The sequence below is a fragment of the Heptranchias perlo genome, chromosome 28 (genome assembly GCF_035084215.1).
Source record: "Heptranchias perlo isolate sHepPer1 chromosome 28, sHepPer1.hap1, whole genome shotgun sequence".
In the NCBI taxonomy this organism is placed as follows: Eukaryota; Metazoa; Chordata; class Chondrichthyes; order Hexanchiformes; family Hexanchidae; genus Heptranchias; species Heptranchias perlo.
Window position 1 is genome coordinate 30,436,210 of NC_090352.1, and position 18,837 is coordinate 30,455,046.

Below are 18,837 nucleotides of genomic sequence, written 5' to 3' on the forward strand. Positions count from 1 at the left end.
ACGGACGTCTAGTCCCTCTACACCTCTATCCTCCACCAGGGTGGCCTGCGGGCCCTCTCTGTTTCTTCCTTGAACAGAGGCCCGACCAGTCCCCATCCACCATCACCCTCCTCCGCCTGGCTGAACTTGTTCTTACGTTGAACAACTTCTCCTTTGACTCCATTCACTTCCTCCAAATAAAAGGTGTCACTATGGGAACCCATGCGGGTCCCAGCTATGCCTGCCTTTTTGTGGGATATGTGGAACATTCCTTGTTCCAGTCCTACTTAGGTCCACCCCCTCACCTCTTTTTCCGGTACATTGATGACTGTATCAGTGCCACGTCCTGTTCTCTCCCTGAACTTGAAAATTTCATCGATTTTGCTTCCAATTTCCATCCTCCCCTCGCCTTCACGTGGTCTATCTTCGACTCTTCCCTTCCCCAACTTCTCTATCTCCATTTCTGGGGATAGGCTGTCAACCAATATCTATTATAAGCCCACCAACTCCCACAGCTAACTTGATTACACTTCCTCCCACCCCGCTTCCTGTAAGGACTCTATTCCCTTCTCCCAGATTCTCCGTCTCCATTGCATCTGTTCTGACAATGCCACCTTCCACACCAATGCTTCCGATATGTCTTCCTTTTTCCTCAATCGAGGATTCCCCTCCACTGTAGTTGACAGAGCACTCGACCATGTTCGTCCAATTTCCCGCACTTCTGCCCTCACCCTTTCCCCTCCCTCCCAGAATCATGATAGGATCTCCTTTGTCCTCACCTTCCACCCCAACAGCTTCCACATTCAACGTATCATCCTCCACCATTTCTGCCACCTCCAGTGCGATCCCACCACCAAACACATCTTCCCCTCCCCTCCCCTTTCAGCATTTTGAAGGGACTGCTCCCTCCGTGACACCCTGGTCCACTCTTCCATCACCTCCAACACCCGCTCTCCTCCCCACGGCACCTTCCTGTGCGAGCGCAGGAGATGCAACACGTGCCCTTTCACCCCCTCCCTTCCCACCATCCAGGGCCACAAACACTCCTTCCAGGTGAAACGGCAATCTACTTGTACTTCTTTCAATTTAGTATACTGTATTCGCTGCTCACGATGCGGTCTCCTCTACACTGGGGAGACCAAATACAGATTGGGTAATCACTTTGCTGAACATCTCCGCTCAGTCCGCAAGTGTGACCCTGACCTGCTGGTCGCTTGCCATTTTAATTCCCCGTCTAACTCCCACTCTGACCTCGGCCTCTTACACTGTTCCAATGAAGCTCAACGGAAGCTCGAGGAACAGCCCCTCATCTTTCGATTAGGCACTTTACAACCTTCTGGACTCAACATTGATTTCAATAACTGAGATCATAACCACTGCTCCCATTTTTTCAGACAGCAAGTGCTGATAATGGTTCTGATGTTGCCATTTACAGCTCCTCTGGACCCATCTTTTGTTTCTTTACTTGTCCTCCTTGCCTTGCATCATCATCCCTTTTGTCATTTAATCACTCCTGCCCTCCAGCGTATCAGAGACCTTCCCTTTTGATCTTTCCTCTCCCCTCCCTTTCCCTGGCTCTGTGCTTGCTTAAAAACTGTTTAATCTTCAACTTCTTCCAGTTCTGACGAAGGGTCATTGACCTGAAACGTTAACTCTGTTTCTTTCTCCACAGATGCTGCCTGACTTGCTGAGTATTTCCAGCATTTTCTGTTTTTATTACAGAACCTGCATGATTGCTGTAGGTGAAAGTCCACATTGTTAAAGACTCCATGCCTTTCCTAACAAGGTTTTTACATCAATTCTTTGATGTGTATTTACAATCCAATCACATGCACGGTATCATGAGTATAATGCTATGGTATGAGCATTTATGGATGTTCCTTAACTTCAGTGGGTCTTTCAGACAAGTTTGAGCAAGCAATTTAGAGACTTTCCCTTTGCAATCAGTATCTGAAAATGCTTTAATTAAGCAACCAGTTTCAAACATGCTACCCGAGGCAGAGGACTGAGAATGGAACTTGTTAGTTGAGACTAAACTGCTGAATGCTGAGTAGATAATGTTGTTTTACATCTTAAAAGACTATTTCTTTTTTATTCAATCTAGGATTACAAAGCTTCAAAATTGGAAGGTTAAAATGATATTATTACACACACAATTTAGAGTCCCCTCAGATAACAGGCTATTTTACATAAACGTTTTAAGAGCATTTGTCATACTCTCGATATCACACTTTGTAGAAATGCTGATAAAGTACAACTGACCAATTTTTAAAAAAAAGTATGCTTAGGAGAAAGAAAGCCAGGTTTCTCCCACTGTTTTTCCTGACGATGAGATAGCCCAGAGAAGTTGTTGAAATAACAAGGAAGAGCCAATCTACAGAAACTCGAGTAGCAACAATAATTAGCTTCCTTTTGGCCTATTTAGATAATTTTTAGATAAAAACATAAAATTACAAAGGGATATTGATAGATTAGGTGAATGGGCAAAACTGTGGCAGATGGAATTCAATGTAGACAAATGTAGACATCCACTTAGGATCAAAAAAGGATAGAACAGGGTACTTTCTAAATGGTAAAAAGTTAAAAACAGTAGATGTCCAAAGGGACTTAGGGGTTCAGGTACATAGATCATTGAAGTGTCATGAACAGGTGCAGAAAATAATCAATAAGGCTAATGGAATGCTGGCCTTTATATCTAGAGGACTAGAGTACAAGGGGGCAGAAGTTATGCTGCAGCTATACAAAACCCTGGTTAGACTGCACCTGGAGTACTGTGAGCAGTTCTGGGCACCGCACCTTCGGAAGGACATATTGGCCTTGGAGGGAGTGCAGCGTAGGTTTACTAGAATGATACCCGGACTTCAAGGATTAAGTTACAAGGAGAGATTACACAAATTGGGGTTGTATTCTCTAGAGTTTCGAAGGTTCGGGGTGATCTGATCGAAGTTTATAAGATATTAAGGGGAACGGATAGGGTGGACAGAGAGAAACTATTTCCACTGGTTGGGGATTCTAGGAGTAGGGGGCACAGTCTAAAAATTAGAGCCAGACCTTTCAGGAGCGAGATTAGAAAACATTTCTACACACAAAGGGTGGTAGAAATTTGGAACTCTCTTCTGCAAACGGAAACCTGGCTTTCTGCTAAATTTAAATGTGAGATAGAAAGCTTTTTGGCAACCAAAGTTATTAAGGGATATGGGCCAAAGGCAGATTTATGGAGCAAGATCACAGATCAGCCATGATCTTATCAAATGGCGGAGCAGGCACGAGGGGCTGAATGGCCTACTCCTGTTCCTATGTCCTATGTTCCTATGTTTACTCAGGGAGTAAGTACCTGAGCAGTGGCCTTAAAGGGATAGGCTTACAATTACCTGTGAGCAACACCACGTGAGATCCACGAGTGCTCTTAAAAGTTCAGATCTTTGCAGTTTTTCTTTGGAGCGACATCATTAGAATGTAAACGTCATCTAAACTGTACGTATTTAAGTGGGTTTTTGCTGTCTCTGATTTACTACCGCACGAATAAAATGAAAATGTAAGTTAGCACACAATTTATCCCAGGTGAGAGTTCAGAGCGGGCGACATACCTTTGTGGTTGGGGGAGCTGTGTGAGGCGGTGATAAGTGTGGCTCGAGCATGCTCATATCGGCCCCGTTAGCCATCTCTTGCCTCCTGTCAAAGAAAAGAGAAATCGGTGAGGACATGAGAAAGCATAGGAAAGAGAAAAGGCCATTTGACCCATCAAGCCCACTCCTTACACAGACTGTGACCAGTCTACCCCACTCTACCCCAATTCTTTTACTTCCTGAGGGCAGGTTCTGTGTAAATAGTCCCTGATCCCCAGAGGCGATAGAATGAAATCGTAGGGTATTCAACCTTCCCGTGATGTCCGCGTCACCAATCCTTACCCAACTCTTTTCCCCCTTCTACCCAGCCCACCACCATCTCTCCCATCCCTCCATTGTCAGCCCCAGCAGTACAGGAGCCTTGGTCTTCTGTGAAAGAAGGAATAAAGACTTGCATTTATGTAGCGCCTTTCACAACATCAGGACGTCCCAAAGCGCTTTACAGACAATGAAGTAATTTTTTTTAAAAGTGTATTCACTTCAAAATGTAAGAAATACAGCAGCCCATTTGCACACTGCAAGGTCCCACAAACAGCAATCTGATAATGGCCAGATCATTTGATTTTTTTTAGTGATGTTGGTTCAGGGATAAATATTGACCAGGACACTGGGGAGAACTCCCCTGCTCTTCTTCAAATAGTGCCAAGGGATCTTTTACGTCCACCTGAGAGGGCAGAAGGGGCCTCGATTTAACATCACATCCGAAAGACGGCACTTCCGACAGTGCAGCACTCCCTCAGAGCCATGGCTGACATGTATTTGTGATAGAAGAATATGACAAATACAGTTTATAGTTTCCATTAAGACATTTGCGAAACGCTTTCGTGTGAAGGGGTGCTTACTGTTGGTAAAGGCAATTCACTGTTCTTAGCAACCAAGTTAATTGTTCATGAAAGAATGACCCATTAACAAGCACATAAAACAGCTGATTACTTGCTATTTGTGCCACACCTGGAAATCACACGGCTCATGTGTTCTCATTCCAAGCAATCTGTCCAGCTACCGTTGCGAAGAGACAGAGGAACAGAGGGTCTGTTTCTAAGGCAATCTCATTAGGGCCAATTTAAGGCTGGCTATTGATTATCCACTGGGTTATTTGTCTGTTTGCTCACAGCTTGTTTCCACATCTCAAATTAACAACAGAGTTAAGAAAGAACTATCCCGGCCTGTGTAGCAGCAACAAACTCTTAACTCACAGGCTGCGTGTTATGACAAGCTTTGTGCAGTTTAAGGCATGTCTTGTGGGGGGCAAAAAAGGGCCCTGTTAAAGTAGATCCAGTTAGGTGCTCTGCAGCACCAATGCAGTGTGTCACGGGGCAGGTTTAAAGAAGGACTCTTTCAAATGGCGTACCTTCTGTTTAAAAATTTGCAATTGCGACTTTCACGTTTGGCTGCGGGTTTTCCCCGGTTCTGGAGGGAGGTCCATACTGGTCGTCAGTGTAAAGGCTGCATTGTGTGTGGTCCTGTAACGCCTCAATTTTAAAATTCTCATCCTTGTTTTCAAATCCCTCCATGGCCTGGCCCCACCCTATCTCTGTAACCTCCTCCAGTCCTATAACCCTCCGACATCTCTGTGTTCCTCCAATTCTGACCTCTTGCACATCCCCAATTTTCATCGCTCCACCGTTGGCGGCCATGCCTTCAGCTGCCTAGGGCCTAAGCTCCGGAATTGCCTCCCTAAACCTCTCTGTCTCTCTACCTCTCTCTCATCCTTTAAGATGCTCCTTAAAACCTAACTCTGTGACCAAGAGGGGTCACTTGTCCTAATATCTCCTTATGCGGTCCGGTGTCAAATTTTGTCTGATAACGTTCCTATGAAGCACCTTGGGACATTTTACTATGTTAAAGGCGCTATATAAATGCAAGTTGTTGTTATTGTAGATCCAATTAGGTGCTCTGCAGCACCAATGTGACGTGTCGGGGGACAGGTTTAAAGGACATTTTCAAACGCGCACCAGCTATTTAAAAATTTGCAATTGCGACTTCCATTTTTAGCCGCGATTTTCCCTGGTGCTGGGGTAGGGGGGGTTGTGGGGGGGGGGGAAAGAGGGTGGGAGGGCAGGTGGGAGAAGAGGTCTATACTGTTCCTCAATGTAAAAGCTGCATTGCGTGTGGCTGTGCGCCACGGTGAGAAAATAAAAGAATCCAGTGGCATCAAACAGCACCACGACCTTTGACTTTTTGTGGTTAGCAGGTACCGCTGTGCCTCTGGGAAAACACTACCTCTTGCTGTGGCGCTCGCCCCTCGTTTACGTTACAGCGCTCCCGCTGACACAGGGCACTGCCCCCGGCGGCAGAGCTGTAATGTAACTGGGAAAACTGGAGAGCGAGCTGTCCGAGGGTTACACAGAATTACATAGATTACACAGCACAGAAACAGGCCATTCGGCCCAACTGGTCTGTGCTGGTGATTATTGTCCACACAAGCCTCCTCCCTCCCTACTTCATCTCACCCTATCTGCATATCCTTCTAAATTTTATTCACTAGTGTTTGTTTTGACCGTGAAGTTACTATGATACTGAGCACCAAAAGCACTGCTGTAAAGCTAACCACCTCCCCTTGACATTCAATGCAATTACCATCGCCGAATCCCCCACCTTCAACATCCTTGGGGTCACATTGACCAGAAACTTAACTGGACCAGCCACATAAATACTGTAGCTACAAGAGCAGGTCAGAGGCTGGGTATTCTGTGGCGAGTGACTCACCTCCTGACTCACCAAAGCCTTTCCACCATCTACAATATGATGGAATACTCTTCACTTGCCTGGATGAGTGCAGCTCCAACAACACTCAAGAAGTTCAACACCATCCAGGACAAAGCAGCCCGCTTGATTGGCACCCCATCCACTGCCTTAAACATTCACTCCCTCCACCATTGGGCTCATAGCGAATGGGTTGAAATTGGTCTTCACCAGTAGTGCGAAATGTGGTAAACAATATGGAGGATAGTATCAGATTTCAGAAGGACATAGAGAGACTTCAGAAGGACATAGACAGAGGGTACATTTTGGTTGGAAGAATAAGGAGGCCACATACTCCTTAAAAAATAGGAGTCTAAATGGGGTAGAGGAGCAAAGTGATCTCAGGGTATTGATACACAGATCTCTAAAAGTAGCATTACAGGTTAATAAGGCCATAAAAAAGCAAACAAAGCACTGAGGTTTATTTCTAGAGGGATAGAATTGAAAAGCAGAGAAGTTATGTTAAGCTTGTTTAGAACCTTGGTTAGATCACACTTAGAGTACTGTGCGCAGTTCTGGCGTCCATTTTATAAAAAGGATACAGGAGGCACTGGAGAAGGTGCAAACAAGATTCACAAGGATGATACCAGAACTGAGAGATTATGCCTATCAGGAAAGATTGAACAGACTGGGGCTCATTTCTCTAGAAAAGAGAAGACTGAGGGGTGACCTGATAGAAGTCTTTAAGATTATGAAAGGGTTTGATAGGGGAGAGAGAGATGTTTCCACTTGAGGGGGAGGCCAAAACTAGGGGTCATAAATATAAAATAGCCACCAATAAATCCAATTGGGAATTCAGGAGAAACTTCTTTACTCAGAGATTGGTTAGAATGTGGAACTCGCTACCACATGGAATAGTTGAGGAGAATAGCATAGATGCATTTAAGGGGAAGCTGGATAAGCACTTGAGGGAGAAAGGAATAGGTAATGCTGATAGGGTTAGATGAAATGGTGTGGGAGGAGGCTCGTGTGGAGCATAAACTCTGGCATGGATCTGTTGGGCCGAATGGCCTGTTTCTGTCCTGCAGGTTCTATGTAATTCACTATTAGAGAGTGGAGTCACTTCCCACATCTGTACTGCAGTCCCTGCTACATTGCAGATTTAATAAGACAGCAGCAAATAACCAAGTTATCAGAGCTCGGTGGTAGACAACCTGCACCCCGCAGCCACTCGATGAAACCTCCATCCTGGGATCCTGATGAGCTTCGATCTAGTGCAGGTTAATGAAATTACTCAGATCAGCGAAATGACCCAGCAAAATGTTTTAAATGGTTCAAAAGACAATCCCATTATATTATTCACTGTTCAAGAATATTAATTGCTTCCATTTTTAAAAAAAAAGTGTTAAAAAAAAAAGTTAAATGACCCATTTGGTGTTTTTGGTAACTTTAATGTAAAAAAAGTCTCAAGACACAGAGAGGCATATAGAAAACGGGTACTGAGCCAGCAAGGGAGAGGTTAGGAGGGGTGATCGACCGGGAGATAGGTTTGAAGGAGTTTAGCAAGATTGTCCGAATAGCAGAATAACACAAAATGTTGGAAATACGAAGCAAGTCATTCAGCAACTGAAAAGAGGAGTGACTGGTTAATGTTTCAGGTGCAGATGAAAGGCTCAGACTCAAAATTGCAACCCATCTTTTCCCTTTCAGGCACTGACTGCTACCCCGCTGTGTTTTTCCAGTATTTTCGGTTTCTATTTCAGATTTCCAGCATTAGCAGTTTTCTCTTTTTTTAATCTCCGCTCTTTAAGATCGCCTTGGTTTAAACCCTTTCATGAGCAAGTTTGATACTTTTAAAAGGCAGGCGTGTTATATTAAATAGTTACGTAATCCGAAATGTTATGAAGGGAGATGCCTGTCTCCATAGTCACTCCTCCTTACTGCGTTTATGTTAAAGTTAAAAACATTGCATGTAGCAGGATGCTATACAGACTCGAGGGCCCCAGATCCTATTCCCGACCTGTGTGGAGTTAACTGACCTCTGCCAGAGCTTTAGTTGCCGTGCTGGAATCGGACTCAATGCTTTCGGGCTAGTGAGAGGAAAATCATCCAGGATCTCCTGCTTCTGGTTGCTACCCGGTGAGTCCTGCTGGCAAATGCATGCGTGGATATCTGCTAAGGACAGGATCTAGCTAGGTTGTGATGCTCCCCACAGTTGAATAGCCGACTGCCATTCGGGCCAGGGTTTTCCGCCTGCCAACTTGCAATTCTTTGCCCATTTCCCCCTTTAATGGGAAGAAATCGTGGGATGGCAACTGCAGAGATAGAAAACCCCAACCTTGTCCAGATTGATACATGAAGAATAGCTACACAGGTGAGGCAGTTGGCCAGGACACTAGGAGAACTCTCCTGTTTGTCGTCAAATATTGGCACGAGATCTTTTACGTTCACCTGAACAGGCAGACAGGGACTTAGTTTAATGTCTCATCCAAAAGACATCACCTCCGACAATGCAGTGCTCCCTCGGTACTGGACTGAAGTGTCAGCCTAGATTATGTGCTCAAGTCTCTGGAGTGGGGCTTGAATCCACAACCTTCCTGACTCAGAGGTGAGAATGCTACCACTGTGCCAAGGCTGGCAATGTCCCAATATATGAAAGTTACGTGCGATACAATAATCCTGCAGCCAAATACTAATGGGTGTAAACTGTGGCCTCCAGCATAACACAAACCAGGGGTCCATCTGGCAGATTTTGAGTCATCTGTCTTAAGAGAATCACAGCTCCTTCACACCCCCAACTGTGAATACATTGGAACTGTGGGCGTATCATGGCACATATAATGTGCTCTGTACTGTAATCTTTTTCCTCTAATGGCTCCCAAATGCAGTGTTATTGCTAAGAGGGCAACTTATGGTGTCATTATCATTATCCAGTCTCTCAAAGGCATCATGAATCTATTAGAGAAAATGAAATATTTCTAGGTATGGAAGTAAGCAGTCCATTTGTTGAAAAGTGAGACATAAACCATCCACTCAGAGCTGAAAGCCCTGCGATAAATAATGCTTTGTATTGAATTACATTCTAGAAATCTAAAACATTCTTCCTTTGAAATATTTTTTGTCAGTGTGATTTGTTCTCCTTATCCTTGCCTAAAAGTTGTAATGGTACCAATTAGATTGTTTATATGGCCAGTGTAAATAGGTCCCTCATTTAACAGTCCATCACATCTGCTCTGTATAAAAGTAGAGAGATAATGAAAATACTGGAAACACTCAGCAGGCCAGACAGCATCTGTGGAGAGTGAAACTCTCTCAGCTCTTTGTTAGTGAGTGGGTTTTTTTGGTGCCTGTGTCTGAACATCCTAGTCAAGTGGAGCAATGATAATTCCATATGATCGTCTGTGTCTTGTTCAACAGTCAGCCTTTTGAAGCCAGTGTCCACTTGTCCATTTTTGATGCTGTAAACCAAATGAGCCGGTAGGTGAATGAAAGTGTGTGCTTGGTTTTGACCAGTGAAACAGCGGGCTTTGTTTTGGTTAGCTCAACGAAGAAAGTGGGGTTGGGATTGGGGTGGGCCAGTGAAAAAACAGAACAAGGTTTGATCAGCGCTGGTCAATAAGGTGGCTGCGTTTATACTGGAGGAGTGGTCAATATTGTCCCTGGAAGGTAGACATTAACTCGGGCTTCAGAATGGGAAGCAAGTAATCATCTCAGTTTCTCATGAGATAAAAATTATGTTAATTGGAGTGGCTAACCTCAGATCATCAGATTTAATCTTAAATGGTTTAGTATTGTACTGAATAGGAATCCCAGTGTGCTCTTACTACATGCATTATTTTCAGATAATGCGGGGTGGGGGTGGGGGGGGGGAGGTGGGATAGAGTGTCTACCTCGCAGCGAGAACGTAAAGAGAAATGAGTGGCAAGGACTGAAAATTAGAGGAGAAAAAAAGGAATCATTAATACACGCCCTTTATTAACATAGTAAAATTAATGTCATATTTGAATTCTTTTCAGCCCACTTTTTTTTTCTTTCAAAGGTGCACAATTTACCCAGTTTAAATGGTCGATATAAGACTCAAAGACTCCAAATACACAAACAAAGGATGCAATCAACCGCTCCGAGACAACCTGAACAATGTAAGAATGATCAATAAGAATACAATGTGCAAAGTGCGGCACAATGTGAGGAGGGGGAAGATTTAGCCTGCGCACTACGTGTAATGATATTGTAAGTCTGTCCTTGATAAGTTTTTTTTAGGATTTTGTTAGTCTGAGTTAATTTATTGATAAATCTGTAAAAAAAGAACACTGCTATTCTTTCCTGTACAAAGGTTCAATTTTATTTCTAACAAAGAGTTTAGAAATTGAAATTGCAGTAACTTTTCCTAGCTCTTGTTTCACAACCTGTAATGAGTTAGCTTGTTTTACAAAAAAATCCTTTCTTGTTCAGTCACGGAAATTTGCCAAACTTGTTTATCTGTTCAGTTATTAAACGTAGATTGATTCTATCAAAACCTTTTAAAAGTCAGGGTGTGCCAATAATTTATTAACTAATTGTTATTTAAGTTCTTTGCACCAATATGTTTGTTCCCTGAATCTTGTTTTATATGTCTACTTTAATGATTTTAAGGTATTGCTAGCATTGCTCACGGTATATTGGAGGAGATACTGTTTCATAAGAACAGGAGCAATATAAAGAAAGAAAGATTTGCATTTATATAGCACCTTTCACGACCTCAGGATGTCCCAAAGCGCTTCACAGCCAATGAGGTACGTTTGACGTGTAGTCACTGTTGTAATATAGGAAACGTGGCAGCCAATTTGCGCACAGCAAGGCCCCACAAACAGCAATGTGATAATGACCAGATAATCTGTTTTTTGTGATGTTGGTTGAGGGATAAATATTGGCCAGGACACCGGGAAGAACTTCTCTGCTCTTCTTTGATATAATGTCATGGGATCTTTTACGTCCACCTGAGAGGGTTTAACGTCTCATCTGAACGAAGGCACCTCCGACAGTGCAGCACTCTCTCAGTACTGCACTGAAGTGTTAACCTAGATTTTGTGTTTAAGTCTCTGGAGTGGGACTTGAACCTACAACCTTCTAACTCAGAGGTAAGAGTGCTACCAACTGAGCCATGGCTGACATTATACCATGTGACACACAGCTGTTGAAGATGACTTGTCCTTTAAGGCCACAAATTCTAAATGCTGTGAATTATGAGGTCCATTAGAGGTCAATTGCTGTTGCCGAGAGAAGTGTGCTGATTGGCAGATGCTCACAGATTTCTGGCTCCAGGTCAGAAGAAACCAGCATGAAACAACATTTGAAGTATTATACATCTATTATTATATCATTAAGCTATGTTTGGTTCCTGGCATCAGAGGACTGAATTATGAGATGAAGACTGGAAAGACATAGGCTATTCAGACTTGAAAGTAGGCAACCAGTAGGGGCCCTCATAGGGGTATATAAAATACCAAGTGGCATTGAAAAAGGTAAATCTGGGACAGTATTTCATGTAGGCTTTGTAAGTTATGTTCACTGTTTTTAACCTACAATACAATGAGTCACTCGTAACATCCCATAGGCCTGTAATCAGGGCTTTTATGAGTTGGGAGGGGTTTTGGGGCTGCCTCAGCTTGTTGGAAGCATTTGCTAGTTTTTTAAAAAAATGGTCCTGAAGGGGGAAGCTGGATTTTGGAGCGGCTGAATACTTTCAAGTGGATCTCTGGAATCAAAAGACCAGTCCAGGTGTGACGGTTTAATGCTGTGAGAATGATATTTATCAGACGAGATGAGGAGGTAAATCTTTTGCGATTAAGGTTTAGCTGGCAGATTCTGCAAAAGGCTTTAATGCTGGACCTCATGGCTCGAATCATGTTATTAAGCTCCCAGGGGATGATAATATCTTTGAAATGAGCTTCAGAAATATTCAACTGCTGAAATTATTTTGGGACACATGTTATGTGGAAAAAGTACAGGGATCCAATGGCAGAGATTTTGGCAGAGACGACTTCTTGAGCAAGAAATTGTAGCTGTACCAGGGCATCTATGCAATCAGTGGGAGTGTGACGGTGATGTAGAGACATGGCTAAAGGGGCAATGTCTGGTATTAACCCTGGCATCTGAAAATAATCAATGAGGACTGGATATGAACTGGCGTGTTCAAGTCCTGGAAGGGGGCTTGAAATCACAACCTTCTGACTCCGAGCCATCAACTGAGTTAAACCAATGTCCTAATACTGCACAACTAAATTTTCTTCAACTTTAAAAGCATAAAGTTCTTTTCCTCCAGGTAATTTTAATTTTTTTTTTACAATGTTACATTAGATTTTAAAAGAAATATCAAATCAAAGAACATTTAATATTCATATATTCTTGAATAAGGTGATTCTTGAATATGTAAGGAATCTTACAACACCAGGTTATAGTCCAACAGTTTTATTTGAAAATCACAAGCTTTCGGAGGCTTTCTCCTTCCTCACCTGACGAAGGAGAAAGCCTCCGAAAGCTTGTGATTTTCAAATAAAACTGTTGGACTATAACCTGGTGTTGTAAGATTCCTTACATTTGTCCACCCCAGTCCATCACCGGCATCGCCACATCATTCTTGAATATGTGTGATCTGATCATGTTTTCACTTTGAAAAATTGGGAAACAAAAACAAACTCAGCTAAGTCCTGCCCCAATTAAGTAACTAAAAGGGGGATAGAGCTGGTGGGGGGAGGGGGGAGGGGGGAGGGGGGATAGAGCATTGTGAATGTGAAGTATTGATTTCCCCTCATAGCTTTCAGACTCAGCAAACTAACTCCTCACAGAATGCACCTGTTGACCATCGTTGCTCACTAAGTAGACGGTCTTTAACAGATTAATTAGGACACTTATGTATATAACAAAACTGCTGGCTCCATCATTTATGCAGTGCACAATTTGATGCCATCATGACACATACTGGCTAATTCCCCACACTGAGTATTGTCATTCTTTGCTGGGGGGAGAACAGGTTTGATTGAACAAGTGATAGTGACCACAAACCCAAGTTTGGCCGATCATCTAATCGCAGGGTCCAGATGTTTAAACTGTGAGGACAAAGCGAGATTGTATTACTAACTTCAAATCACTTCAGAGGATTGGACTCTCATTAACATACACTGCTAACTCGAATACAGTAGTTTAATTAGTTTTGAATCTATCCCCGTGTGTGCTCTGTCTCGGATATATGCAAACATTCCCGCTGAAGCATTAGCAGTTGGGAACTCATTACCGTAAGTTTATCAAGAGATAATTTAAATATTTTAATAAATTTAAATAATTACATGGGGAAAATCTGCGCACCAGTACCTACGATTGTGTGATATTACTGAGTACACTGGAGCTAAAGTACACAAATCTTTGGGATCACGTCCGCAGATTGATGGCATTAATATCCCATTATGACTTAAGGATTGATGACAGTGACCTTATTACAGCAACTTTATTGAGGAGAGATTTGCAGTCAAATCTCAAATTCTGTGGCTTATATACATCATAAATATTTATTGGTCATTTCAATTTATTCAAAGAGGCACTTAAAGTAGCAGAGGCTGTGCTGCCACTGGATATCCCCGCCAGGGATAGGTAGAGATGTGTGGTCATTCACATGTAATTTAATAAATGGGCACACGGAGGAGGGCAATTTTGATGAAAATTGTGCCACCTGCCCTTGCCATAGGAAAGAGTTCAGAAAAACTTCTTTTACCCATATAACTACAGGAGGAACTCTGCCAGGACCACTCACACACTCCCCTGATGCCCCCGTTGGTAGATATACCACCTGGCATTGAACTGAGCCATATAGTTATCCCTATATGTGTTCCGACCTATATTTATCATTCAACCAACATCACTTAAAAAAAATAAAGATTATCTGGTCATTTATCACATTGCTGTTTGTGGGATCTTGCTGTGCGCAAATTGGCTGCCACGTTTCCTACATTACAACAGTGACTACCCTTCAATCATACTTAATTGGCTGTAAAGCGCTATGGGACGTCGTGAAAGGTGCTATATAAATGCACGTTAAAAAATATTTGTTGTTTGGTATAACCGCATGTTATTATTAATGCGACCAAGGGTTGTAAATCCCTCTTAACAATAACTCAAATCTTACTTTTTCTCTTTTTACGGAACAAGAAGGTCCCAGGCACGGTCTGTGCTGAGTTACTGTCCGTTGATCTCAGCTTCATTTACGAGCATATGAATGATGAAAGGCAGGAATAGACTCTCTGGTCCCATCCAGCCTGTCCCATACAACGGCGCTGCCTTGTGCATCACGATTTAATGTACACTCCTCACCCCACCCGAAAGTCACGGGAGAGATGATAAAGCAGAGAAAAAAAAACCCAGGCCAATTTGTGGAGGGGTAGGTGGGTGAATCTGGGAAATTCCTCTCCGACCATCTTAGGCAATTGAAATTTAAATGAGGCCCGGGAGTTAAAAAAGCCTGAGGCTGAAGCCGGGGGTGAGGGGGGGGGGGCGGAAGAAGAAAACTCAGCCTGCTTTCCTGCTCCTAACCGGCATTCTGCGATCCCTGCGGTGAAGTGCGTGCGCGAGGATGTTGAGCGAGGACGGGATCAGATTCCGCTGGAACGCCTCCCATAGTCGAATAGCATAAAAAGGGTGGGGTACCGGAGGGTGCCAAGCAGCTGTGGAACTGTACCCAGCATGGGTCAATGCCCTCCGCAGAGAAGGGGAGAAGGAAAGAAGCAGCCACTGTGGGTTTTCATGAGGTAGCCCCTCTCCGTCCCCCTTGTAGCGTTCTGACCCACTCACCTCGTCATCCTTGGGATTAGGTTCTGTTATAATAGTGACATTCATGTTGAGTCTGTTCCTATTACGTTCTGTCATATACCGGGAGCACTGACCTCCTACTTGCTAAACTTTCTTACATTAGGAAAACAGGAAAGATTCCTTGTACCAGTCAGTCCTAATGCTGATGTTGTCACATTCAGTGTCAGTGGCAGATGCAGCAGCAGGCCTCAGACACAGGGCCTGAATCAATTCTCCATCATAGCTGTCAAGTTAATCTTTGCAAATAACAAAAAAAAAAATCTACTCTCACGGCCATATCTTAAATCATACAGAGACAGCTAGCTGTGTTTCTGGGGAAACGCACATCTACTGACAGCCTGAGTCTGGTCTAAATTGGCTGGTTTACTATGACAGCCGTTTGTAACTGGGCACCAGGGCAGATGATGAACAGCTGCTGCTATTCCCCGGAAACAGCAGTCACCTCGTGTTACCGTAGCGAGGAGAAAGTTAGGGCGGGGGGGGGGAACAAAACAAAATAAAACTGGATCGAACGGCAGGGAAGGTCTGGAATTTTTGGAAAGAAAATAAAATGAGATGCCACAGGGACCTGACAGCGAGCATTCAGATTTCACTGTGCCCTTGGCAAACAGCAGTAACATCCAGTTAAACTTACCAATTTAACAATGGCACAGTCTGCACCCAATCTGCGCAGGCATTGATCCCACTACTAAATTTGTGGGGCGCTTTTTTGCTTAAGTGTCTCAGATAGAAGCTTAAAATAGGCGATAGACCCTTTAAATATGTAAATTGATGTCCGAACGCCTGCTGAACGAGCCCATCCAGAAATTAATTGGCGATGAGTGGGGAAGGCCTCGGGCCTGGCCTGCTCAGGATTCGTCAATGGCTCCCCCCCCCCCCCCTCCCATGGCCACCAACAAATAGTAATTATTTTTTAAAATGTAAAAACCATTCCGATGGAGGCAGCAGGAGCAAGAGTCTCGATCGTCACACCACATCCCACCCCACCGTCACTGGCTCCAACCCGTTTCCAGGGATCTACCCAAGAGCCATTTCCGGCCAGGTAGTCAGCATGACATTGATCTCTTCACTCAGGCGAGCTGCCCATGGAGGCGTGACCAGCGCCAATTGAGGCGCGATGACCAAATTCCACCGATTCTTGGGCCTCTCGGTTCAGCCCCAAGTCTGGGCCTGAAAACACGCCCAGACCCAAGATCTAACCCTGGATTTCTGTCAAGTGAATATAAATTGAAAGTGTCCCTCTGAGCTGCAACCCGCCCAAATGTGGAACTGAGGCATTCACTTTAGGAAAATCCCAGGTTTGATCCTTGGCCTGTGAAGAGTTGGAGTTAGAGTTAGGGTAGCAGGATGAGGCTCAATCGGCTGCAGCGCCCTGAACTAAGGAGCAGAAAATTGGGAAAGGGGTCCCACTCCTGATCACTATTTAGCGTGTGTTTGACCGACTGGTGGGGACATGTTAGGCCGCAGCTTTGGTTTATAGCCTGTCAATAAAACATTATCGAGGTTCGCATTTGAAGAATGGCCACTTTGGCAATGTACTAGAAGCTCACAATCTCCCAGCGAGGAGTCAGGGGAAGAGACAGAAAAAAAAGGGGGAGAAAACTGGAGGAATAACTGAAAATCTCTATCGACAGCCAACGTTCAATGCAACATTTTCTTAACTGTTGTTAATGTACTTCTTGTCCCACCTTACACACAGAACTTCTGACAAATTAAACTTTTGGAGTGTAACATCAGTGAAAGTAAGAAACACTGACACATTCTGGGAAAATATATATTGACTGAATCAGCCCAAAATGCTTCTCCCAGTGAATTACTTTGAAGTGCAGCAGTCCTTTTGAAAAGCAAGGTCTGACAAACAGCAATCAGATTAATTAACCTGTTTTTTTGTGACGTTGATTGAGGGAAAATTGTTGGCCTGGACACTGGCAGAACCTCAAGCCCCTCCTTTAATAGTGGACCTTTAATGTTCCCCACAACAGGTGTTTTAAGGCTTATCTAAAGGACACCATGTCCAATAATTCAGCACTCGCTCAGTACTGCTCAGTTAGTCTAAGTTACGTGCTCAGGTCCTGGAGTGGGCCTTGAACCCACATCCTGCTGTCTCAGAGGCAAAAGTGCTACCAACTGAGCCAAGACTGATAATTCAAACTGACATGAAGTAAATATAATCTGGAAAAGTGGCTGTTCGCTACACAGGACTGAATTTCAAGAATGGCATTCTAGTAATGGCAACGTTAAACTGCTCATTGCTACTGACACGGGGATTCTGACCTGTCCAGCCCTGACTGGACAAACGTCTCCATAAATGAGGCTGGCCACATGACTCACAAGTGGCAAAGTCATGACGGAGTTGTGCTCGTCACCTGACAGGAGACATTTAACACCCGTCAATCAGGGTGGGGCATAATCTATTTCTCAACTCAAATAACATTTATATCCGCTTTACATTACAGTTCTGCTTCCAACAGCTGCCCTGACTACAGTGGCAACTCTGAAAAGTTAATGAGGCCGACTCTGCTCCCTCTCATCGAGCAGAGAACTACTTGAGGAGATGGATTCGGCCTACTCCTCTGGAAGTAAAAGGCTGAATATTCAGCTGCCCGCACAGTTTCTGCATGACTGACCTTCATGGGCCTCCTCACTGGGAAAGGTGCAATGACCAGAAGTCTTTACATATTTAAGGGGCAGACTCGGAAAAATACCCTCTATATCTCAGCAAGCTTGTGGGTTGCATGGCACGTCCTGTACACTCAGACCCACATTATGACATATGCCTCAAGCTTTCTATCAGATCAAGCCTTCTCCCTTTACAAAATGCAAAAATCTGTTTCTGTGGCATGAGGAGAGGGGAGGCTGGACTGTGTCCTGGGGTCCCCTGAATCCACACCTCAGACTGGAGCGATCGAAGCTGCTCAATGAAGACGAGGGAAGAGTTCACGCTTCTCAGTGAGATGAAAACCTGACGACAGAAATCGACTGGACAAGGATACGGAAGCTGAGCTGAATTTCAGTGTGACCCGGTGACCCCATCCATCTGTGTGTGGATTTACGGCTATAATTATGATGGATTACAGTCATATCCCACACGTACATGAATGGAACCTAGAGGGGGGAAAGAAAGTAAATGAAATGCGTTGAGATGTCAAATCAATAGAGACAGAGTGTTCCATTCAAATCTAACCTTTCGGACCGTTATTATAAAGTGTAACCATAGCACCAGCCGCATGGTACAATACAGTATTGGTACCTCCCCTGTCTACCTCTTATTTTCAGCATAGATGGAGCAGTTATTCTCTCATTTGGAATAACCACCTACATTTAATTCTCAGTATGTTTATATGCAGCATAGATAGAAAGAACTTGCAATTGTATAGGAACCTTGCATGTCCTCAGGATGGAAAGGGAAATGGTCAAAAGAGGTCGAGGCAGCAGGTCAGATGGCCTCCATTTTGGACACAAAGAAACACTTTATGAGCTTCTTGGTGTCCAAGATGGACACGGGAGGTGCAGAGGTCAGAGGGTGAAGGTTGGAGCAGGCTGCTAGTTGTGAGAAAAGGGGAGTTTGGAGTCGTTTCTGCTTCGCAGGAAGAGGATTCGGACGGGGAAAGGCATGCGTCGGTAAAGCTGCTGAGTGCTCGGGCAGGGCAAGTCTTGGAAATACCACTGTCGGGAAATTGTGTGTCACAGATCGCTTTACCGCAGTTAAAAG

The 18,837-nt window shown here is 44.0% G+C and overlaps 1 protein-coding gene across 6 annotated transcripts in view; it reads right to left on the reverse strand.

Moving 5' to 3' along the window:
- LOC137345002 (rap1 GTPase-activating protein 2-like) overlaps positions 1-18,837 on the reverse strand; it is a 244,852-nt gene that overhangs the window by 71,105 nt on the left and 154,910 nt on the right. For all 6 annotated transcript variants that reach the window (XM_068008332.1, XM_068008335.1, XM_068008334.1 and 3 more), the window contains one exon: positions 3,567-3,651. In XM_068008332.1, coding sequence (XP_067864433.1) covers positions 3,567-3,651 — 85 coding nt within the window. The remainder of the gene's footprint in view (positions 1-3,566; positions 3,652-18,837) is intronic.